A 24,724-nucleotide genomic window follows, 5' to 3' on the forward strand; every position below is an offset into this window, starting at 1 on the left:
CTTTTTCCAATCATTAGTTTCCTCACCCAACAGAAGACAGATTGACTCTAAAGCCAGTTTTACTGCAGCAGGAGGGTTGGCCATTGCTCTTACTTCAACAAGATGCTGCTTCCTTATAGAGCTCACAGCTATTTGTGGGGGATGAAAACAGCATTCAGCATGCAGGAGGTTAAGGAATTATAATACTACTGCTGGGAACATCCGAAAGAAATTTCAGTTCTTCACTCAAGAAAAAATTTGCCTAACAAGATATCCATCTGATAAAATATGGTGTCTTTTAGCAAACACCACCAAAAAGTACTTATAAAGCAGGTGACTATTATAGTTAATTAGGATTTCTGCTAAATATAAGAAATTCCATTGCCAAATTTAAATTCTTCCTCCCAGATAAAGACAATGATCTTCAAATATGTTATGAACAATTTCTTTCAATTCCCAGCAGTAGCACTGTACATTCATTTAATCACCTGATCTCCTCAGCAGAAAAGTTTACAATAGTTGGTATGAAGTTTTCCCTCATAATGATGGAACGTATCTGTTTCCAGTCAGTGGTGCTTTCACCCAACAGCAGACAGATGGACTCTAGGGCCAGCTTCACCGCTGCAGGGGGATTTGCCATAGAGCGGACCTCTACCAGGTGTTGCTTCTTTATTGATTTTACAGCTAAAAGACAGCAGTCAAACCAGTTGGAGCAGAAGGAGTAGAGAAAGTATTGATTGGGGAGAGGGGAAAAGAAAGATCGAGTACAAACATAGTAAGATAGGAATAACAATCACCACCTGAAGCTTTGAGCATTCTTTAAAAATTCATGCTATGGCTAAGATCTGCTAGACTAATGTAAGATTTGGCAGATATCCTAGGGCTTTAGCTCTTCTAAATTCCAATCAATAGAAATATAATTTTATCATACAGAATGCAAACTAACTAGATTTAATTACCAATGTGAAGCACAGTACTCCTGCAAAATTTACTGAAGCAAAGTTACATACCAGATGGACAGAAGTTATTTATCATTCACAATGACAATCCTAATGACATTTGAAAAAGACTAATAATAACATAGTAAAACCCTCTTATTCACATATTATCTGTATGTTTTATTTTGTACCTTCTAGCCCAATTTTCCCATTCCTTTTAGTAATTGATTCCTTGAAAAACAATAATGAAGAGAGTTTCACTATGCTAGATACCATCACCAAAGAATAAAATCTGTTCATCCATATAAAATAATTTTCTTAAAAATAAACAAAAAAACTAGAGAATTTTAAACAATGAAAGTTTTATACAGCTTGAAGGAAAGATGCAAATTAGAAAAAAAAGAGAGCCCAACATTGTTCGTAATTTTCAAGTGATAGGAGAATAATGATGGGATTTAAAATTCTAAAACAATGGCCAAATCTTACATCAACTGAACTGTATAACTTCCTGTTGTGTTCAGGATAGAATTAGATCTCATTCTGAATAAAAGTGGCAATAAACATTTAAATAAATTTATCATATTTCCAAAGGTTGAGGAGCCACTGCCTCCAAAGAATCCATATAGGAAGTTAACATTATATAAGGCATTAAATGAAAGGCCTTAGAATCTGAATCTTTTATCTTAAAGAATGAAAAAGGTATAAAAACTCAAGGTTTTATTATTAGAAACAATAAAACCTGATGGCAGGAAAAGAATGAAACAGAAAATTCTAAGATTGAAAATGAATTATAGAGGGGTCAGGGAGAGATATTTTGCTAACATATTTATTTTGCAGATGGAAAGATTAATTTTGGCAGAGTTAGGGAGGGGAAGAGAAGTGAGAAGAAATGACTGCTGTCTCTACTTACATTTAAAGTACTGAATGTTTTAGTATTGCTTATGAAATGGCACTGTGTATTTCAATACAATGCATTAACACAAGGATGCCATGTAAATGAAACACACAAACAGCTAAAACAAATAAGACTTAAATCTCTAATATATATATAAATACCTATATAATAACATTTGTCAATTTCAATTTCTGACCTGGAAGAGATAAATTTTTAACTCAACTATTTGAACCTCTCTGGACCTCAGTTAACTGACCCATAAATATGAGAGATTTGCCCAGTATCCCATAGTGACTTAGGGGCAGAATCAGGAGGAGTTTCCAGCTCTCACAACTAATTAGCCCTTTGCTCTTTCTTCTGGTACCCTAATTACTTTTTCCTTATGAAATAAGATAGGCAATGTATGGACTATACTTTGAGATGAGTACAACGCCTCTTTTATGACCTTTTGTTTTTACAGATCATCCTATTTTGTTCTTAGAAAAGTGTAGGAAAAAAATCTCCCTTGGCAGTGTGTCTCACCTCCTGGACATTATCTCAGAGAAAGTCAAGTTTGATAGCCCTGAACTTGAAAGCTCTTTTCCTGAAAGTTCAGCCCTTAGTTTTACACACGTACCGTTCTGTGCTTCAATGACAGCAGGCTCGACTTTATCTAGATCTTCCTTTACGCTCATCTGCTTGTCAGCAATCACTTCCTGCTGCTTGTGCAACTGTTCCTGAATTTCTTGGCTCATAACCTATAAAGAAATAGTAATTTGAGAGTCACATACTGGCTCCTAAATATTCAGTATTTGGAGGTAAGGGGGAAGAAGGAAACAAAAAAAATCCCTAGCTTTCTAAAATTTAGGCAAAGACAACATAGCAACCTTTTTCTTTTCTGCTTCTTGCTGATCTTTCACCATCTTCTTCAGCTTGTCATTAGCAGCAGCATTCTTTACTTCCAGCTCCTGGCTTTTTATCCTCAAGTCCCGACGCAGTTCCTCCACCTACAGTCACAGGACAGAGAATGTAGTATGGTTAGCTACCTTTACCTCCCCTCACTGCTCTTTCTCCCCACCCTTGTTCCCCTCCTTTCACATCAAATTCGAAACAAGCCATATTTTTAAAAATACCTGGTCAACCGTTTCTTTGATTTTTCTAAGGCCAACATTCAAATGCATCTGCTGTTCTTCCAGTTCACTGCGCTTTTCATTGAAGAGATTAGCATAATGATTGATGAAGTCTAAATAATGACGAGGTGTGATTGCCATAGTTCTGCCTCCTCGTTTTGCTAAACGAGCATTAGCCTTTAAAATGAAAGATATAAAAAAGCATAAAGAGGGAGTAAACAGAGTCAAATTCCAAAAGGAAAACACTGATTAGTTTAAGAAGATTTCTGTTCAAAAGTATGCAGGGTGCCATATGGCTAAAAATGAAGGCAAGGGTATGAAGCAGATTTAATTGGAATGGACTCTGTGAATGAAATACTGGTCAGGGCACAGAATTCTCTTACTCATGAAAAAAAAAAAAAACTTTAAAAATTTAAAATATGTCATGAACTGTAATGTTCCACGTATTGTTTTCTACTAGCACCTGAGCTCCCTAAGGAGGACTATTTCACTTTCCTATATGGATCACCCTTTTTTTTTTTAGCACAGAATGCACTTAATATAGGCTTATTCATTCATCATAACTCTTTCCTACGATTAAACTGATTTTACCAAGCCAGAAAACATGAATAACTTTTAAATATCTTGAACAGTCCAGATTTAAAAAATGATTTAAATTGGGCTTGTATTTATGGGACTGCTTTCTGTATTTTTAATATTCAAATTCTAATTGCATTAAGTCTTTTACTTCTTAAAGAAAATTAAAACAGTTTAGATAAAGTTGATGAAGTATACAACTTTTAAGCCAAATTCTCAGGTGGAAATATTTATAAATATTACATTACTTATAGAAAAGATCTTAATTTTTTTGTGTGATTTTTATATGTGATGAAAAGGAGTGGGGTAGAAAGGAGATAACTTCATAGTTAAAATTCTATGTATAACAACTAATGTCCCTCGACATATATTCCTGTGTTTTATATATATAGCAAGGAATGAAACAGTTCCATTTTGATCCTTAATTCTCTAATATTTTACATGGTCAAATAGTGTGACAATAATTCAAGCATTGCTTTTGTATTAATGAAAAGCATTTCATTATAATTTAATTATATGATAATTTTGATTACAAAGAATATTAAACATTTAAAAGAAAAATAATTCTTCACCTTAGTAAGAATATGCTTCACACTAATGATTTTCTACAATATATTCTTGAATTGAAAAGGGGTGACACCAATCAGGTTTAAGTTTGTCAAAGGTCTGAGTGGAAAAAAATTACCTGATGAAGAGTCTGATGAACAAATACACAACTATTCACAATGGCTTCCCGGTGGGATGGAGGCTGTGGTAATTTATCATAAACAACTGGCATATAATCTGGTACAATGTAATTTGGCTTCTCAAGGTCCATTTTACTAGTGAATTCTTTGCCAACTTGATACAGGGCTTCAGTAGACCAGTCCCCAAACCAGTTGAGCACACACCTAAAAAAGACAAAGTATTATGTCTTTCCACATAACAGCATTTTCTCTGGTAAATCAGGAACCTTTGTGACTTTGTGTGAGGCAGAAAGTGATAGTGCATCAGTTTACCTATTGAAAAGAGCGGGTGAAGTAGCTGCTCTGTCTTTCAGTCCCTCAGAAGATGGATTCATGGTAAATACAACATGGAGATTGCGAATAACTTGGCTAGTGAACCATTTGTATAATTCTTCATGTGAATCCAGCATTAAGCCTTCTTTCTGAGCACCCTCTTTACACTGGGTCATAAGGGTGGCGTACTCATCTCCTTCAAAGAGACCAGGAACCTGAGTGGAAAAATCAATCACATTTTAAAAAAATCTGTTGATTACCAGATTGGTTAATTCAATGTGTTATTTAATTACCTCTCCATTGGCAAGGAGGGTGTTCATTCGCTCTAGGAACCCAGAATCCAGTACATTGGACTCATCCATAATGAATGCTATCTTCTCATTTTTACAACCAGAACGTCTCAATACAGTTCTAAGATCTTCATCAAAATCTTCACCAGTGTACTTTCTATGGACCTATAAGATTAACAAGATAAAATTACTTTATGACATTGGATCTTATTCTTCTGTTATGTTAGTAACTTAAGTAATATTAAATCCATACGCTTTTGGTGGTATAAAGGGACATCAGGTTGTACTTACCTTGATCTGATAGACACTTAAACCATTCATCCAGGCAACAAATCTGGAAAGAGTTGTCTTTCCTGCGCCACTAACTCCAATAAGTAGCAAATGACCTTGAGGCTGACGGAAGATTCTGAAAAATATTAAAGAAGGATTTGCTTTGTTTTGCTCTTTTTTTTTTTTTTTAAAGTAAATTACAGCACCTGTTCTCACATCAGTAATGACAGCATTATACCTACCGGTCAATCCTGAGGACATGATCCAAAACTTCATTAAATAGCACAAGAGGCACATCAAGTTCTTCTTCATAGAACACTTTCAACCTAGCTTTGACATAATCTCTTAACTCTTCTTGATCCACTGGGATGTAATCCTACCAAAAAAATCCCAAACAAAAACAAAATCCAAATCAATCAATTTCCACAGCTATATTTAACTTAAGAAAATCCATGTCAAGAGGGGTAAAATGAGATTTCAGAAGGAGAATTTAATTGAGATTTGAGATATTAAATACTTAAGTTTTAAGGGTTGCATATGAAAAGAATGCAAACATGCTTGGGGTCAAAAGTAACTTTTCTATCCTTAAAAACTTAAAAATATTTAAAAGACTATGATAGGCAATTAAAAGGTCATTATTTTATAATTTATGGCCAATTTCATAGGATTGTGGACAAAACTAAACAACATTTGTAAAAGTATTTTTAAAGTTGTTACATGATACACAAATGTAAGGTACACTGATATCATTAGTGAAGTATCTTAACAGATAAAGAAAAGATGAAAATCAATATGATTTAGAGAAGTCCTATCAATTTAGATAACAACTGTACTAAACTGACAAAATCCAGGCTGTTTTATTGATGACTTGTACAACTGTAGCTAAGATTCACCCATAAAACAAAATTCTCTATTAAAAAAATATGTACAGCACTGATTATAAGCTACAGATTTCATATAAATCAGATTTGGGGTGAAAAAAATACTGCCTCTGTTCACATTAAGAACAAAAACTCCATGTAATTCTGGAAGTAACGTCAGTAATTCTTAATATTATATAAAAGAGAAAGCAATACTACTGTCTTAGATAAGTGAGAAAAAAAAGAAACAATTCCATCCCATTCCACTAACATCAGACATCTACTCTGCAAAATGCATTGTGGATACAAAGACAAAACTCAATAAAACTCAACAGTTCAAAATGCTTGCTTCCTACTTTACAATTTCTCATTCTCTGCCTGAGATTATTCTAACTATAAATACCTATTGTAAAATCAGCTCCATTTAAGAACTGTATAAAATTTAGAGGTCATAAAGGGACAATAGAAAAGGTAACATTATTAATGAAACAATTTAGAATTGGGTTACCTTTGACAGCCAGTTGCTATATAAGATGGGCCTGCTCATGGCTTTTTCTTTGTCAATATTAGGGAAGTGCTTTAAAGCTACCATATCAATATTTTCATCAGTCCAACGTCTTTCTTCATCTTCCACAAGTCTGTTTTTAAGGAAAAGAATAAACAGCAGCATAGAAGTTAAAGGGTCTAACTAATACAAATGTTGCACCTATAATTAACACAGTATTTTATGTGCTATTGGAATAAATTCTGGAAGGCCTATGGGAGAACAGGCACATTGATTTACTGTTGAAAGAACTGTGACTTGGTTTAGTCATTCTGAAGAACATTTTAGATCTATGTTCGTGAAGTTATTAATTATGGATTCTCTTTGATCCAGCAATAACACTACTAAGACTAAACTCTTAAGGAGATGAAAGAAAGAGAAAAAAAATCCTAACTGTACAAAAGGGTTTAAAGCAGGTCCTTTTGTGAAGGCAAAAATCTGGAACCCAAAAGAGTGCCTGTCAATCGGGGAATGATTGAACTATAGTTCAAGAAATGTGCTTTGAGAAAACAAAGTGGAACTAAATGATACAGTGGATAGAAGTTGGCCTTGGAATCAGGAAGACTCAGCTCCTTGAGTTCAAATTGGCCTTACACACTTAGTATCTGTGTGAAATTTTGGACAGAGTGAACAATGATGGTGACACAAAGCTGGAAAGGATAACAAACATATTGAATGACAGAACTGATCTACACACATTTGTTAAGTAAAAATTTTCTGGGGCCTTACCACAAGTTAGGCTGGTCTTCAGACAATTCAAAAGAGCTTTTGGGCCTATTTATCAGACTTTAACAATTAATTGGAGTAACCATGAGGAGGAAATGGAGCACTTCTGCAGAGGTTGATGCACTTAAGTATCATTGTGTAACACTGTCTGTTTCACATTGCACTACTAGATTATAAGGTCCACAAGGGAAGACAATTGATTTTACAAAAAAATCCCCCCAAGCACCCAGTACTTGGGTGCATGCATTGTTGAACTGAACTTTATCAGAACCCCAGGTCTAATGGGCCAGATGAGATGATAATTAAGGTGACCACAGGAATCAACTAGTATTTACTGAAAGCATGCTGTGTGCTAGGCATTGTGCTAAGCACTGGGAAGAAGGATCAAGATAGTTCACGTGAGCAAAAGTTTTCTTTCATTTAAATTATCACAAATTCCTCCTCATGGGCCTCAGATGGTGAAAAATACTTAAAGAATATTGAGTTACCCATTGTGCACTGTGCTGGTGGAATTGTGTGATGATCAACTGTTATGGACTAGTCTCTTGTAAGCAATGTGGTGGCCCAGGACAATTACAATAGACTTGGGATGGAAGATGCCATCTCTATTCAGATGAGACTGAATGTGGGCTGAAGCCTAGTGTTTTTACCTTTTTTTTTGTTTGTTTGCTTTTTCTTTCTTACGGTTTTTCCCCTTTTGGTCTGGTTTTTCTGGCACATGACAAATATGAAATTATGTCTGAAAGGATTGTACATTTATAATTGGATGTATATGTACATTGGATAGCTTGCTGTCTGGGAGAGGGAGAAAAAATTTGAAATACAAAATCTCACAGAAGTAAATATTGACAGCTACTATATTTGCATGTTTGGAAAGACAATATTGTTGAGGGAAAAAAAAAGAATGTGAGTTATCAATATTGAAAGCTGACTATACTGTGGTTAACTTTCATTTCAGAGGACAAAAATTTCAAATTAAGTTCTATTTTCAAACATTTCAATTTCCTTACCTGTCTTGGAAGAGACGGAGAGCTTCATGTGCCCAAATTCGAATAAGTCCTTCCACAGGTAAAGTCTCCAAGGGTCTTAAGGCTTCAAAAATACCCCTTACCCATCGGGTCATTTCACGGGGTGAATAGATATAATGAGGCTGTGTGTCCTGAGTGAATCTCTCCTGTAAAATTTCAAAAATTTAAAAGTTTATGTATGAATATTTTACTATAAGATATCAAGGACAGAGATCATAAGATTCCTGATCATTATTTATCCCAAATTCCCAGCATTTAGTGCAATATGTTTTGGATGTTGGAGATATTCAACACAAATTTGCTGAATCAAAAATTAAAACTTACATGCATGCAAAATGAAATTATTTTATATAAACATACATGCATATGCACAAAGTATGTAAAAGGTCTCAGAAAAAAAATCTAGTCTAAAAAAGCATCAACCAGAAAGATGATTTTTTAAAAATTTAACTATTAGAGAAAAACTTGGTAGCAAATTTAGATGAAAAGTACCTGAGACATTGTATAGAATTCAACCATTGCAGCTGTTAGAGGTTCTGCATATGTTCGAAGAGATGGAATGAGTCTCAGCATTGCTCGGTTAAATGTACCATATATCTGAGTTAGTGATGCAGGTCCTGGATAATCCACATATACTACAGGTACATGGCGCAAAAATCTGGTGAAAGCACAAACCATTTTAAATAGGAAATCTCATCTGAAAACCAAATTAACCATTCAATCACATCCAACAAGCATTTACTTTTCTGTTTTGGTCCAAATCAATGATGCTTAATCTTTACTTGAAAGTTAGATTTGCTAGATCTGGGAAGGAACTGACTAAAATTTAAAAAGCATTACTGATCTCTATAGTCAATGCCAGATTTCAAATTTCATGAAAATGTTGGTTTGGTTCAAAGGGCAAAATAAAGTGGTATCAAATCAATACAGACTGCTAAGAAGGTAAGGTATATTAATTTAAGAATAAAATTATGTTTCCTAGAAAAACAAAAAGGACAAGAAAGGTAGGGAGAATGTTTATGAATTAGAATGAGTCCTAAAACTAAAGAGCTGAAAAGGTACACTGCCCTTTTTCATATATAGGGAAATGAAGTGCTCTCCCCCCCATAGGGAAATCACTTGTCCAAGGTCACTTGGCAGAACTAGACTAAGAATTGAGATTCCATAACGAAAGTGTGAATACTACCTACAAGTAGATTTGTACTAAAATATGCTACCTCTTTTAAAAAACTATCTTTTATAATTAAATTTGGATTTTATTTGTATAGTTTAAATTACAAGTAATGTTGGGTTTGTGCTAAAACTGTAAAATGTACAAAGGTATTACCTGTGTGAGAGTGGTTTTCTTCCAGGATCAGTAGGTGGATTACAAGCTCCAACAAACTGAATCCTCTCCAATTTCACCCATGTTTGATCAGATGTTCGGTAGAATCCTCCATGTTCTACCATCTAAAGGACAAAAATAGGAATGTGAAAGATGACAACCAGAGAATCTTAGAATTGGAAAGATAATTAAAAAATAGTAGAGAAATACTCTCATATAAGATAAAAAATCTTTTCCCCCTGTAATTCTTTAATGAAGAATTGAGGGTCGTGGAGAATTGAAGGATGATGGGAGATGCAATTTATAACTTAAAAGAAATCCTCAACAACACCCCCCAAAACAGGTTGTCCAAACTCTTCTTGAAGAGAAACAGTGAAGCAGAAATTATCACATCAATAGGAATGGTTACTCCACTCACAGATAGCTCTAATTTTAAAGTGATTTTCCTTACACAAAGTCTAACCTTTATCACTTCCATATGTTGCTCCTAGTGCTGCCTTCTGGTACCAAGAACAAATCTTATACTTCCTTTTACTTGAAAATGAAGATATTCTCTAGAAGTTTTCTCTTCCCAAGGATAAATACCCTCAATTCCTTCAATAGCTCCTCATCCAGAGTTCTCTCAAAGCCTTTTTTATTCTGTTTGCACAACACAGCCTATATCCTTCCTAAACTATGGCTTCCAATAGGTAAACTCAACATATGATGTGAAAAGGCAAAGTACAGGGAAACTATTACTACCCTCAGTGTGTATAGATTGGTCTTGTTGAGGCAATCTAGGACGTTAGCTTTTTGAGTTGGATTTTTTTTTTCCCTTGTCACATTATTCTCTTGACTTACATGAAATTCGTAGTCCAATAAAATCCTCAGATCTTTCTCAAAGAATTGTTATCTAGATCCAGTCATGCTTATTCCAACACAGATGAAGTTGATTTTCTGAACTTAAGCATTATAACTTTAGATTTGTCCTAGTTGGCCCAACATGCTAACTTTTTCAGTAAGGACTCAATTACCTAAAATGGATTAACCATTCTCTTATGCTTCTTCAAGTAAACTGCAAATCTGAGAAGTATGCCAGCTTTTTCATCTAAATTTTTGATAGATCTAAGAACTGTACCTTGGGGGTACTCTCCTAGAGACTGCCCTAAAAGCTGACTTTAATCTATGACTATTCTTTTTATCTGTCATTAAACTAGTTTCACAGTAACCTAATTAAATGACTATCAAGCCCATATCCTTTGTTCACCAGGATAACATGGGACACTATATCAGAAATGACAGATTCAATTAATTTATGCTTATTTTAAAGTATACAAACCTGTCTGATAAATGATATAACCCTCTGTGTTCCATATTTGTCCATATCTGGCAAGTTGATTTCATCACAAAACAAAACCAACCATTTTCCAAGTTGGACAGGGGCCAACACCACTCCATTTGGTGTACGCCTGTATTCACAATAGTGATCAAAGGTTTTTAGAAGGAGCTCAGGAGTCGTAGCACTTGAGAAATTAAGCCCAACAACCTAGAAAAATGAGGGGAGGAAATATTTTAATGTGGGTACTGGATTTTAAGTCTATGGCACCTCAGGTGACATGTTGTTTTTTCTTTTACCTCCATATCAGGCAAAGCCCTGAGAGCACTAAAGAGAGTCATAGTCTTTCCAGAACCTGGTGGCCCACACAAGACTAAAGGCTTATGCTCTGCAAGCCAGGTATACAAAAGTGCTTCATGACGGACTGTGTCTAAGGTTGGTACGACAACATCAGGAGCAGCAACCTTGTGTGTCTCTACTTCAATCTGAGGAACCTTGGATTGCCATGGTGCCCATTCACCAGTAATAGAAACCTATTAAAACAAGAAATATTAGGTTAGCATAGTTCCTCAAATCAAATAGTTTGTTTATAATCAAGTACACTAAAACTTTCAATAAGAATCAAAGCATTTAGAACTAAGAAGGACGTTAAAGATGATGTAAGGCAACTCTCATAATTTATAGATGAGGAAACTGTCTATTCAACTAATAAGTGGCAGAGCTTGAACCCAATTCTTCTGATCTAAATCCTTCTATTAAATGACGCAAGAGCCATGGATTCACTCTTTAGTACTCACATTTCTTGCTTTCCTTCAATATCAACAAATGAAAATCAAAGTTCTCACCATTCTTTAAAAAAATAAACTTTAAATTTACTGTAAAGATATTTGGGGAGTAAATCAAACTTTTCAGCCAACGAACATTAAACAGAACTGTGGGTTTTGAAATAAATTGTAAAAGACCAGACCCTCCAAGCACTTACTTCATAATCAATTATGGGTATATTAGGTGCAGTAGGCAATGGCACAGTAGTAATTCTTCTGATGTATTCACCCAGCTCAGCTCTCATTTTCAGACGACTATCTCCAGATAAAGACCACAAGATAGCATAAACCAAGTATCGCTGTTGGAAAAGGAATTATAATTTATTTTTCTACAAATTACAAAGTAAGAGATGAAGTATCCAGCTATAGTATACGCTCATCCTTTACAATCCATCTTACTAAAATAGCAGACTGCCCTCTAATTTTGGGGGTTAGTTCAACTTCAATAACTTAAATTACCTGAATATAGCGTTCTAGTTGATCTATCTGCATGGGAAAGTCAGGATGGTTTGCATTGTACTGGGCAACATTTCGGCAGGCCTGATGCAACATGGAGAAAAGGGAGCCAAGACATCGTAACCGAGTGAGGTCCATGATATGTTCCAACTTGAAAGCATGCTCGAGTGCCTTAGTAACCAATCCATTAGATGTGAAGTATGGTTGCATGATTGTTGCTGCATCTCTCTGGATCTATAAGTAGAAAATTAATGATTATTATCAATAGCCTACAAACTTTTTTTTGAACCACCAATTACAAGAAGAGTAGATCCCACGGCCATGATTAAAAAAATTTGGTGTACAAATGTTTACACAGTTAACACTTGAGTTCTGAACTACCTATTAAATAAGTGTTCTTAACTTGGGTTCCATGACCATTTTAAATAAACACATTTTGATATAATCGATTTCTTTTATAATCATATATATTTTGCATGTCCAAAAAAAACCAGTATTGTGAACTTCATCCTAGAAGCAGTCCTTCAAACTCTAGGAATATTCTTAAATATCTGCTGTTACTGTCTTCATTTCTGAAATATCTTCTATATTTACTGTAATTCTAAATCCTACCTGTAACATTGGTGAAGCAGCTTCTTCACCTTCATCCTCTTTTCCCTTTCGTCTACGTTGGGCTTCATCTTCACCTTCATCAATGGGATGCTTCGCAGTCTGGCCAGAAAGTTATTGAATATCATATCAGTACTCAGAACATCTTCACTAAACCAGACCATTCCACATCTTGATACTGTGGCCAGTGTTGCATATTTCAAATCTTGTACTTCAAACATAATTCTAACCTAGAAAGAAAACAAGCAGTAGATTTGGTGCTATGCAGCTAAAAATCAAATCTATATCTATACACCATTTATTTATTATATATCTATTTATAAAAGTGTCATAGAAATAAAGGACTCAACACAAGCTAGTTTCCACAACCAGAATATTCACCTACATTTTCTATCTATCTTAGGAATTCTTTATACAACTGCAAACTGGAGGCAGAGAAGGTTTTAATGTTTGTATACTTAGTCAAGAAAATTTCTGATAGTAGACTCTGCATAAGAATGACTGGGCTTTTAATTTCATTAGCATAGGTTTTCAAACAATATAAGGCAAGACTTTTTTCTGCTCATCCATCAGATCATTATTTTTACAGGCCTATAATAAATATCCATTTTCATACCTGGGTCATTAGCATATCAAATTGTAAAAGGCACAATATGGACACATTCTTATTACTTTCTTCTCTTCAACATGGCTTTTACTACCGAAAGAAACAAAATTAAAAACCAAGAATTGTGACTGATCAAAATTTTTTTCAGTTTCGAGTCCTACTCATAAAAATAGCTACTGAAATAATACCACTAGGGCTACTAAAAATACCTTCTCAACCTTTTCTAATAGTGCCCAACTGAATTTCAGTTAAGATAGTAACAGAAGAATATTTAGCAACAAAAATGTAAAAGAACACCATTTACATTGGGTGGAAGACTGAGGCGCTCTCCATTTGGCAAAGTTAGTAGTTTATTGTCATCTAGTACAGAGTTTAAATTCTCAACCCACTCAGGATCAACATCTCCATCAAAGATAATCCATTGGCGTTTCTGTAGTTCACCTCTTACATTATCGATGATTCTGAATTCAAAGAAAATATTATATAAAAATCTGGTTAAGAAAGAATTGCAATAAAAGTTTTTCCTACTCTCTTCTAGGGTTGAGATATTAATGAAATTACAGTACAAAAGTTGGGAGTGCTTCCTGTCTATTCAAACTTGTAACAAACAGTTTTCTGAGACTATATCTTTAGTTGTAAAATTAGGGATAATATATTTTTAACAAGATGATTATAAAACTGTGAGCATCTGCTACTGCTACAATTATTACTACTATTACAATTTAGCACAAGAAATAAGATTGTTAATTAATCTTGAATACAGAATCTATTCATGGAAATATAGGTCAAAACCTTAACTTACTTTCTGAGAACATGTGTGAATAACCCGTCTGTCCATTCTCGAGTATTTGGATCTAGGGTACCATAAAGATGATCCTTGCTGATTGCTTTAGGATCAATGATGTGTGCTACCCCTTCTACCCCTTCTAATCTTTCTAGCGCTTTCAGGAGAACTCTCCAAGCCATACTCTTTCCACTTCCTGAAGGCCCCACCATCATTAAACCATGATTTATTTGGGTTATCTGATAGAGCTGAAGAACCTACAAAAAGAAAAGAAACAAAAAACCTTATACCCTTTAATATTTTATACATCCAAAAGAAATCTATCCTAGATTTATCTCTTTTATATGGTCATTGTGTACTAAGAATTTGGTCCAGTGAACTTTACAAATAAATTTATAGAAATATATTCAACATTTATTAACATAATCCATGGCCAACAGTTTCTTATGAGTTAAGAGAAAGTAGGAATGTTTATAGCATGTGATTCTTCTTGTAACAGAGAACAATTTATCACATGGGTGCCCAGTGTCCAAGGCAGAATAGTAAACTAGATGGACCACAAGATTATCTTTATATAACAATTCTTACACATTTATAGGATGATGATGCAAATAGTGAAAGTTTTTCTAAATCTATACCAAAATGGCCTCCTCTTCCAACTTCTGAGTTTACCTTTTCAACCCACATTCCACCAACTTCTTCTCCATCACCGTATGTCAGGTACATTTCCTGACAAACTTTCTTGAGCTCTTCTCGTAATGCTGTCATCTCACCACGATGGTACTGGACCCCAGGAAATACATCAGAGAGAAGACTAAAGAGCAAAGGAATATCTTCTGCTACAAGCTTTGGTACCATTGTTTCACAGACACTCTGAATTAGAATCTAAGTAAAAATAATAGATTAAAAGTTTCAGAGGAAAGGAAAAAAAATCTATCATAATCCTTTATATTTATCAGCTAAAAATCCACATTACCATAGCGTCTCTAATGTGTTTGGTTTAAGAATTAGGAGAATGCATTTCTAAAATATTCAATTGATTCAAATTTATAGTAGTTCAAGCCATTCTTCAATTGATATGAAGGTCAAAGGATATGAACAATTTTCAGATGAAAAAATTGAAACTATTTGTAGCCACATGAAAAGGTGCTCCAAATCACTACTGATCAGAGAAATGCAAATTAAGACATCTCTGAGATAGTACTACACACCTGTCAGATTGGCTAAGATGACAGGAAAAGATAATGATGAAAGTTGGAGGGAATGTGGGAAAACTGGGACACTGATGCATTGTTGATGGAACTGTGAACGGATCCAACCATGCTAGAGAGCAGTTTGGAACTATGGTCAAAAAGTTATCAAACTGTGTATACCCTTTGACCCAGCAAAGTTTCTGGTGGGCCTATATCCCAAAGAGTTCTTAAAGGAGGGAAAAGGACCTAAATGTGCAGAAATGTTTGTGGCAGCTCTTTCTGTAGTGGCAAGAAACTGGAAACTGAAGGGATGCCCATCAATTGGAGAATGGCTGAATAAGTTATGGTATATGAATGTTATGGAATATTATTGTTCTGTAAGAAACGACCAGCAGGATGATTTTAGAGAGGCTTGGAGAGACCTACATGAACTGATGCTGAGTGAAATAAGCAGACCAGGAGATCATTATATACAGCAATAACAAGACTAAATGATGATTAATTCTGATGGACAGGGCTCTCTTCAACAATAAGATGAATGAGATGATTCAAACCAGTTCCATTTGTTCAGTGATGAAGAGAGCCATCTACACCCAGAGAGAGAACACAACATAGCATTCTCATTCTCTCTGTTGTTATTTGCTTGCAATTTGTTTTTTTTTCCCCTCAGTTTTTCTTTTTCTTCCTTCTTAATCTGATTTTTTTTGTTCAACCAGATAGCTATAAAAATATGTATATACATATTGGATCTAACATGTATTTCAACATATTTAACAAGTAATGGACTATCTGCCAGATGGGGGAGGTGGTGAGGGAAAGAAGGGGAAATTTTGCAACAAAAGGTAATTCAAGAGTCAATGTTGGAAAAATTACCCATGCACATGCTTTGTAAATAAAAAGCTTTAATTAAAAAAAATAATAATTAGGAGAACAGGCAGCTAGGTGGCACCATGGATAGAGCACCAGCCTTGAAGTTAGGAGAATCTGAGATCAAATGTGATCTCAGACACTTAATACTTCCTGCCTGTGTGACCCTGAGCGACTCACTTCACCCCAATTGCCTCATCAAAAAAAAAAAAAAAAATTAGGAGAAGACACAGTTCAATTTCATCAATTCAACTTAACTTATAATGCCTGCTCTAAATAAAATCATTTTAGCAGGGGAATCCAGAAAGGTACACAATAATAAAGATAAGATATAACAAATGCAACGAAGCATAAAGTAGAAGAGTTAAAGAATTCAGTTGGAAGAATATACGTGGAAGGCAAGAGATTTGTGGCATTAAAGATGCCACTTTGCCTCCAAGCAAAAGGAGTAGCACTAACCAAAAAAAAAAAAAAAGTAAAAAAATGAGTCAATGAAAATGAAAAGTACATGTTCAAGGAACACTGAACAAATAAATTTGACTATAATTTTAATTCTAGTCTAAGGAGTTTGCACTTATTCAGTCAAGAATATGAAATGTGTACAGGATTGGCACTGTGCTCCAGAAAAATCAATCTTTCACAAATGAGGAGAGGATAGATAAAGAAAAACAAAACGGAGTCAGGGAAACCTACATACAAGACTACTATAATATTTACAGACAAATAACAGAATTGTAAAATATGGGCCACTCACATTCAGTCAATTCAACAAATATTTATCAAGTTTAAATTGGAAGTAGTACATAAAAGCTTGATGGAGGAGATAGAGATTTTAGTTAGACTTTAACAGGCAGAAAATGGAAAGGGAGATCTGGATTAAGATGAGAGAAAAGGATATCTATATAGACACCCAGACTTGTTTGAAAATAATGAGTGAGAGAATAATCTGGGATCCCTTTTTGGGCTGGGACCAAATCATTGAGGATACTGAACATCAGGTAAAAGAGACTGAACTTTCACCAATAGGCAATAAGGAATTACTTCTAGTGTTTTACTAGAATGAAGACAATTAAACTATGGAAAAAAGTAACCTGGGAAAAAACCAGATAGGATGGACTGAAGGAAAGAGACAAGCAGAAACATTAATTATTACAAGAGTAAAAACAAGATGGAATGAGATAAATTAAAATGAGGACAATAATAACATTTACAAGGTAATCTGGGGGATTAAATGAGACAATAGTTACAAAGTATTCTGCAAACCTCGAAGTGTATATAATACTTTTTCAGTTGTTATTACTGCTATGATTATGAGGGACGCAAGAGGCTGGTGGCATTGAGAAAAGGAGACGGACTACATAGTTTAGAAGTGACAAAGCAAAGAGGTTTTTGAGCTTAACTGTTCTGAATGGGTGATAGTAAGGGGAGTGACATCATTAACAGAAAAAATGACGTCAGGATGAGTAAAGTAGTTTTGTGGAAAAAACTAGAAGAATGCTACTTTGGAAGTAGTACGATTACAGGACATTCAGAAAGATGTATAACAGGCAATTAAAGAAGAAGTTGAAGTTTAATGAGAGGCTGAGGCTATGGAAAAGTATTGTATGAGTGCATGAGATCATGAATGGAGACAGTACAGAAAAAGAAGAGAGATGAAGCCTGAGAAAATAACCACATAAGTCAAGACAACTTTTAAAATAATATCATCAGTATCTGTATAGGAGTTGTATATACCTCTTGTTCTGGTAGATTTTCAGCAATTTCCCCTTCATCGACTACTTCACCACGTTCTTCTTTTTCTCTTTTTATTTTCTGTATTCTCTCTCTCTTCACATTACCTGCACTTACCAATACACTCTTCAAAGCTCGAAGACCAAAATCATAATGACTTTGAGAGGAAAGCTGTTCATCACACAGTCTAAAAAGTGGGGGGAAAAATTTTTTTACTAAATAATTACAAATCTAAAAAAAATTTATGTTTAATGTTTTAAAAAATCCCAGACTTTTGTCTAAGAAATGTGATTGTGGATGACTGTTACTCACTTAAAGAATGGTACAATCTTGTTGGCAAGTACTTCAGCAGTACGGAAGCCCTGGGAATACAACATGACCTGTGCAATCAATTGGCGATCTGGCTTTGTCATTGCCAGACTTCGGAATAATTTCTTCAAGTTGTCTGGGAGGTTTGATCTGCCCGCATAGCCAGGATTCATGGTGATAAAGATAGCCATATCTGGGCTCACTTTGACTTGTTTGTTCAACAACTCACAAGTAATAGGTGCAGAAGCTAAAATTTAACAACAGGACTTTAATTTTTCAGTAGATTAAAAAAAAAAAAAGACCCTTCATTAATAGTATCTTAAATCCAAAGCAGGAAACCCTCAAATAAAAGCTAAACTTTAAACAATAATAGAAATGAGATAATTCTGATGGGGCCCTTTGCTCCCGGAGTTCTGTAGCTACATCTTCATTCCTATACTATGGTGGCATCCTTATCCCTTTACTGCTAACCATATCTGCTGGGTGAAACCCTACCCAAACTTCCAGTTCAAATGTCACCCTTTCCATGAATCTTTCCCTGCCTTCCCTGGTCAAAAATTATCTTTCCTTCCCTTCCTCTAACTTCACTTAACACACTGTACTTTGCTTATAAATTTCTCAGTATATTGCATACAACACATAAAGGTGATAGATTGGCTCATTTTACTAACATTTTTCTTCCTTTCAATTTTTGCTGTTTTAAGAATAATGTCTCACTGTGTAAGGGACAAGATATTCCTTTTTGAAAGATTAAAAAAATAGAAAAAATGGACTTGACCTACTTGCAGTAAAACACACTGAGAGTTGCAAGAGACCAAAACACAGATATGAGAACCCAAAGAGCAATATAGGTCTGAGGTCTTTTAGTATCAAGAAGCAAATGTTCTTATCTTTAATAGATCATTATAATTGTACCACCGGGATATAAATGATGGTCATAAATCATCATTGAGAGGTTAAATTATCTTTATATATAGACATGTGAATATGTATACATACATATGTATTTATTTTATATTTATATTATTTCAAGGGAAAAAGGGATTTAACCAGTAACAAAGTCTTACTTTTATCATAGTTTGGATTAGAATGTTCTCGTAGGGCCTCCTGAATGCACTGAACCTGTTGGGACACAGCAGAAAGCATGCGCTCCTCTAATCTGTTGAACTCATCAAAGCAGCCCCAAGCACCTACTTGACAAAGTCCCACAAAGATACGCCCCATTGCCTAAAAAAGAGAAAGAATCATTGGATAAGTAAAAAAGCTCAGTTTTAAGATGGACATATTCCTGGATTCCCTTACTACCTAATAAAAATTTTAAAACTACCACTTAAATATTTCTTCACTTAAACTGAATTAAAAAAAAAATTCCAAATCCTTAAGCTATAGTTGCTTAGCCTTTCTTAAATGGGAATATATGAAATTTCCAAGTTCAATAATTGTCAAATATTTGAGCGAAATGCTAAATGCATCTGATCTGGGTAAAGTCCTGAATGGTCAGGATACCAACAAAGGAGTCACCTGGTCTAATTTTAGGTAGCTTCCATTCTAGAATTATAACTGGCAAGGTCACAATAGGGCATTAAGTTAAAAGAGATAAAAAAAAATCTTACATCCATTGAACTATCCATAATTTCTAAAATTATGCATTATGATTGTGAATCTAATAACATGAAATCTCCCAAATGATATTTTTCAGGAATCAAATATATAATTTACACACACACACACAGTTATAGTTATATAATACCAAAAAAAAAATTTCTATTTACCTGGAAATCAAATGTTTCATCACAGTTAAAAACAAGAACAAATCGCCCAAGCTGATGTCCAAGAGCTTTGACAGATTCCGTTTTGCCAGTGCCAGCAGGACCTAACATTTGAAGAGAGGAACAATTAGGACCCCAATTCAGACTATTACCACAATATCCTTTACCAATTTTCATGAAATGCTGAAATACTTTTTTCCACTAGAGAATGGTGCTGGATTTGGAACTTAGAAGATGAATCAGTTTCATCAGCTAAGTGATTGAGTTACTTCTGTTCCTAAGTCTATTTTTTCCTCTGTAACCACAGACAGTGGAGAGCTATGAGAAAAGTGCTTTTGTGAACCTTAATATACCAAATTAACATGAATTCAATCACAGTAATACTGATCTGAAATTATAACTCACCAAATGGAGATCCTCCAAGTCTTGCTTCCAAGGCTTGTGTCATTGTCAAATAGCAGCGGTCAGTAAGTGGAGTTTGTACCAATTTATCTTGAACACCAAGGTACTCAAAACCATAGTTAAACTTGGCATTAGCCATTTGAATAGACAGTTGTTGCAACACATCAGTTTGCTTAGGATCAAAGTAGAATCTCATCTGGCTAAGCCATTCAAAGGATTTAGAGTTGTCAATCTTGCTTTTAAGTAGGGATCTTGTAACATCTCTCTGGTGAACTAACTCTGTAATCTAAAGACAGACAGTAGAGTAAGAAAACAATTTATCACTAACTAAAGTAATGCATTATGTTCTTCACATTTTGGGGATGGAGTAGTTGTTAAGATTCAATTTAAATATTATTTCAAAGACTTTTGTAGATTACACAGGGCTACCTACTACTAATAACAGATTAAGTAGTTAGATTTTGGGACCTGGATTAAGGAAGACTTAAATTCAAAGGTGACCTCAGATATTTATTTAGGTGGGCAAGTCACTTAATCTTTATTTGCCTCAATTTTTTCATCTGTAAAATGGTAATAATAATAGTACCTATTTCCAGAGTTGTTGTGAGGCTAGAATGAGATAACATTTATAAAGTACTTTCCAAACTTTGAAATATTATGTAAACGCTAGTGATTATTATTATTATTACTAAGAATTTTCTATTAAAGATGCAAAACAGGGGTAGCTAGGTATCTCAATGGATAGAGCACCAGCCCTGAAGTAAAATCTGGTCTCAGACATAACACTTCCTAGCTGTGTGACCCTGGGCAAGTCACTTAACCCCAATTGCCTCAACCAGGGAAAAAAAATAATAAAGATGCAAAACAGAAATTTCTGCAAGGGGATTACAACTCATATATTAGTTTTTAGTTCTGGTAAATATACTACAAATATGTTCCATACCTAAATCAGGCTAAGCCCCAGCAAGTAAGCCTCTAAGTATGTGAACCCCTTTATTTTTAATAAGGCAATTCTTCCCCACAACTCTCAGTCCCTCAAATATCACTGCAGCCACCTTCTTATGAAGAAAGCATTAAGAATGAGTAGATAAAAATTCCTTTACTCATTGAACATTTATTAAACTCTTGCAATGTATGAAGCACTATGCTAGATCTTAAGAAAAAAAAAAAATCAAGTTTAATAAGCCAAAATCCCTCTCTTTCAAAGAGCTTAGTAAATGAAAAAATGGCAGCAATTATATAATAAACATAGCATGACATATGGATTAGACTTGCTAAATAAAATGTTATGAGAAGCCCAAGGGAGAGTTTATAAGTAACTAGGAAAAATCAGATAAGGCTGGAAGTGATGTTTAAGCTAAACTTTAAAGGATGAGTAGGATTTCACCTAGGGCAATTCCCAGAACTCACACACTCCTCCAACAGAGTATCTATCTTTCAGCTGGCTCTGATCTCAATTTTTACTGATAGCTTACAGACTTTCTATCTAGAATCCCCTCTCTTTTAAAATGATAAATATGAACACATTTCAGATTCATTTTCTTTACAGTCATGACTTCAGCTGTAAAATCAGGGCACAACACTTACCAAATGTTCCAATTTTCTTCTGCGCAATGGGGGCTGTTCCATTAGCACTGAGTCAGCCAAAACATTCAATGTGACCTCAACATTGGTCAGCACAGATTGTAGAGGAGTTGGTGAATCACCATCACTCCCACCTCCAATAGTGGTCAGTGCAGATTCTACATTTTCAGACCAAGCTATCTGGGCTGACAAAACAACAAGCTGGGCCTGAAAAGTAATTGTAAAGTACAAGTTTTCAAAACCAGTAAATACACCTTTCCTTAGGGATATATAGTCAAATAAATCTGCAATTCAAGTTACCTGGTACTTGTCAATCCAAGTGATATAGGTATTAGGATCAATTGAAGTTGCCTTGCCAAAGATTTCTACTTCTGTAACAGATTCAGCAAGAAGTTTAGCTAGAGTAACTCTCATTTCTTTTTCCACCAGTGTGAGCCATTCATTGATTTTGGGATGTTCTGTGATTGACACAGGAGTTTTAAACATGACCTGAAATAATTAAATAAAAAAAAACTCTGAAACCTGTAGAAATTTAAAGTGTTATTCCCCATGCCATGAAATTAAACTTTTGTCTACCTCTTCTCCTTCACGTGAAGAAATTCCCAAGACGATGGAGTTATCTTCATTTAAAATGATACTAGAAACTCCAGCAAACATTTTTTTGAAGTGTTTCTGCAATTTGGCCACATTCTTGCTGTTTCCAATTATCTCAAGCAAATCTTCATCACCAACAAAGTAGAACCTAGAAATGATAAAAGAATTATTTTAAGCTGCTCAAGTAAAATTAGAATATAAATACACAAACATTCATTTTATGGTTAAATCTTAAGCATATTAAACTGGATCCTCAAGCCAGAATTGGATTCAACTCAGGCTAAATTTCCTTTAATTCCTAGCTTAAACAGCTGTTTACTCCCTTTTCTTCTTCAATACTAAGAGATAACATTCAAAAATGAGTAAGAGTAATATTAAATAAAGATGAAGTTATTAATTAATCCTATTCATAAGTAGATACATATGGAAGGTTTCTTTGAGTAAAAAGAATTTAGATTACAGAATGTCAGGCCATTCATTTAACTTCAGGAATTCTTTTAGGCCTAGGTTGCCTAGAGCTGGGATAGCAAGTTGGTTGGATTGGTGAGCATGTTATGGGCTATCTATCATCTCTCAAGAAAAGCTAGAACCATTTTGGTAGGAACTAGAAGGAACTGAAGCTAGAAATGTTGGTCTTTACTCTCCCATGTCATCCCCATCCTCCACCCCACTAACACTTTCCCCTTAATTTTAAAAGTAGGAAAATTTAACAATATTTTTAAAAAAAATTTAAATTAGCTTTAAAAATGAAAGTTAGCTCTAAGTTGCTTTGCAGCTTTTCACTTATGCTTTCCCCTTAACTGCATTTTTCTGTGAATCAAAAGTCCCATTAAAATTCAGTTATTCTACAATAACAGAATGCTTGTCAGATGCAGTCTCTTTATCAGTTGCTTTAGTTTAACTGTTTTTTACTTTGTTACAAGGAAGGGTTCAATTCTAGAAATGGGGGGGGAGGAAGTTGGGGGAAGGGGAGAGAAAAAAGAAAGAAAGTACACATATATACAAAAATGATAGATATGAAAACAAAAGATATTAATAAGACAGTTTAAAATGTAAATTAAATAAGTTTCTACCCTGGGTATATAACAACCGACACTCAAAGAAGAAAGGGGCTTCTATATATTGTCTGTTCCCACTCCACTCCCTCCCCACCCCCCCTTTCCCCACTACCTTAGGCAGGGCAAGTAACTAAACTACCCAGGGGAAGTACAGACTAATCTTCTTAAGTATCTTCAGAGAGACTGATATATATTTAAAGTATATCTAGCCACATTATGATATTAATATATAATATCAATGGTTTTTAATAGAATGTCGATAATTTTACTACACAGAAAGATGTTTATATTCAACCAGTCCTATTTTAAGTAGATTTCTTCTGGGCTGGTCTTCTTTAAATATTAAATAAAAATTTAATTAAAATAAAACATTAAATATAATTAATTAAATTTTAATTTAATTTTTAAAAAATTAAATAAAATTAAATTACAATAAAAATTCAAACTTAATTTCTTAATTTTAATTGCAGTTAAAACATTTTTCTATTCCAGAAAATTTATATATGCTACACAAGTTATTCCTATTGTGCGAATACCTCTAAAGAAAAAAAGTGTATAACTGTCACCCATAACAATGAAGCTATATAACTCTCCATTATTATTTTATTAAGGCTAATAATCTTGGCATAATAATAATATAAGCCACCCCATCATCCAATGCCCATATTATACAGAGTTAAGGGTGTTGGGAATTGATTTACAATAGATGCTCAGGATCTCTATGTATCTTTGGGGTCTGTCTGAGTTTGTGTTTTTTTTTTTTTTAAGATGGCCTACATTAGCTTATGGTAAAACCAGATCTCCACAGTTACCCTAGGTATTTCAAGGATTCACTGAAGAAATTTATAGGTTGCTCTACTGGGTGAGTACCCAGTAGAGGAATTTTGCTACAGGAGAGTTTAGTTTCTCATTTGAAGGTAACTTCCAATAGAGCCCATATTTCTGTTAGAGGAGATCCATGTGCCTTGGGAGCATATTTGGCCTGCACTTTTCCTTTTGAGTGGATTTTGTTTTTCCTTTTGCCCTTTATCTGTTAGTGTTATTTAGATGTATATTTTATTTAAATTTTATTCTTTCTTCTTTTG

The 24,724-nt window shown here is 34.4% G+C and overlaps 1 protein-coding gene across 1 annotated transcript in view; it reads right to left on the bottom strand.

Moving 5' to 3' along the window:
- The window catches only part of DYNC1H1 (dynein cytoplasmic 1 heavy chain 1), a 96,194-nt gene that overhangs the window by 26,738 nt on the left and 44,732 nt on the right, over positions 1 to 24,724 (bottom strand). Inside the window, 30 exon segments of the mRNA XM_051978352.1 lie at positions 468 to 663; positions 2,429 to 2,549; positions 2,679 to 2,798; positions 2,925 to 3,098; positions 4,183 to 4,387; positions 4,496 to 4,710; positions 4,789 to 4,950; positions 5,077 to 5,191; positions 5,298 to 5,431; positions 6,424 to 6,553; positions 8,196 to 8,359; positions 8,706 to 8,871; positions 9,541 to 9,662; positions 10,856 to 11,062; positions 11,152 to 11,385; positions 11,835 to 11,975; positions 12,136 to 12,366; positions 12,745 to 12,827; positions 12,830 to 12,971; positions 13,653 to 13,809; positions 14,151 to 14,389; positions 14,805 to 15,017; positions 17,927 to 18,110; positions 18,236 to 18,479; positions 19,300 to 19,459; positions 20,005 to 20,105; positions 20,407 to 20,689; positions 21,991 to 22,194; positions 22,288 to 22,476; positions 22,564 to 22,729. Coding sequence (XP_051834312.1) covers positions 468 to 663; positions 2,429 to 2,549; positions 2,679 to 2,798; positions 2,925 to 3,098; positions 4,183 to 4,387; positions 4,496 to 4,710; positions 4,789 to 4,950; positions 5,077 to 5,191; positions 5,298 to 5,431; positions 6,424 to 6,553; positions 8,196 to 8,359; positions 8,706 to 8,871; positions 9,541 to 9,662; positions 10,856 to 11,062; positions 11,152 to 11,385; positions 11,835 to 11,975; positions 12,136 to 12,366; positions 12,745 to 12,827; positions 12,830 to 12,971; positions 13,653 to 13,809; positions 14,151 to 14,389; positions 14,805 to 15,017; positions 17,927 to 18,110; positions 18,236 to 18,479; positions 19,300 to 19,459; positions 20,005 to 20,105; positions 20,407 to 20,689; positions 21,991 to 22,194; positions 22,288 to 22,476; positions 22,564 to 22,729 — 5,202 coding nt within the window.

Source organism: Antechinus flavipes, chromosome 2 (assembly GCF_016432865.1).
Source record: "Antechinus flavipes isolate AdamAnt ecotype Samford, QLD, Australia chromosome 2, AdamAnt_v2, whole genome shotgun sequence".
In the NCBI taxonomy this organism is placed as follows: Eukaryota; Metazoa; Chordata; class Mammalia; order Dasyuromorphia; family Dasyuridae; genus Antechinus; species Antechinus flavipes.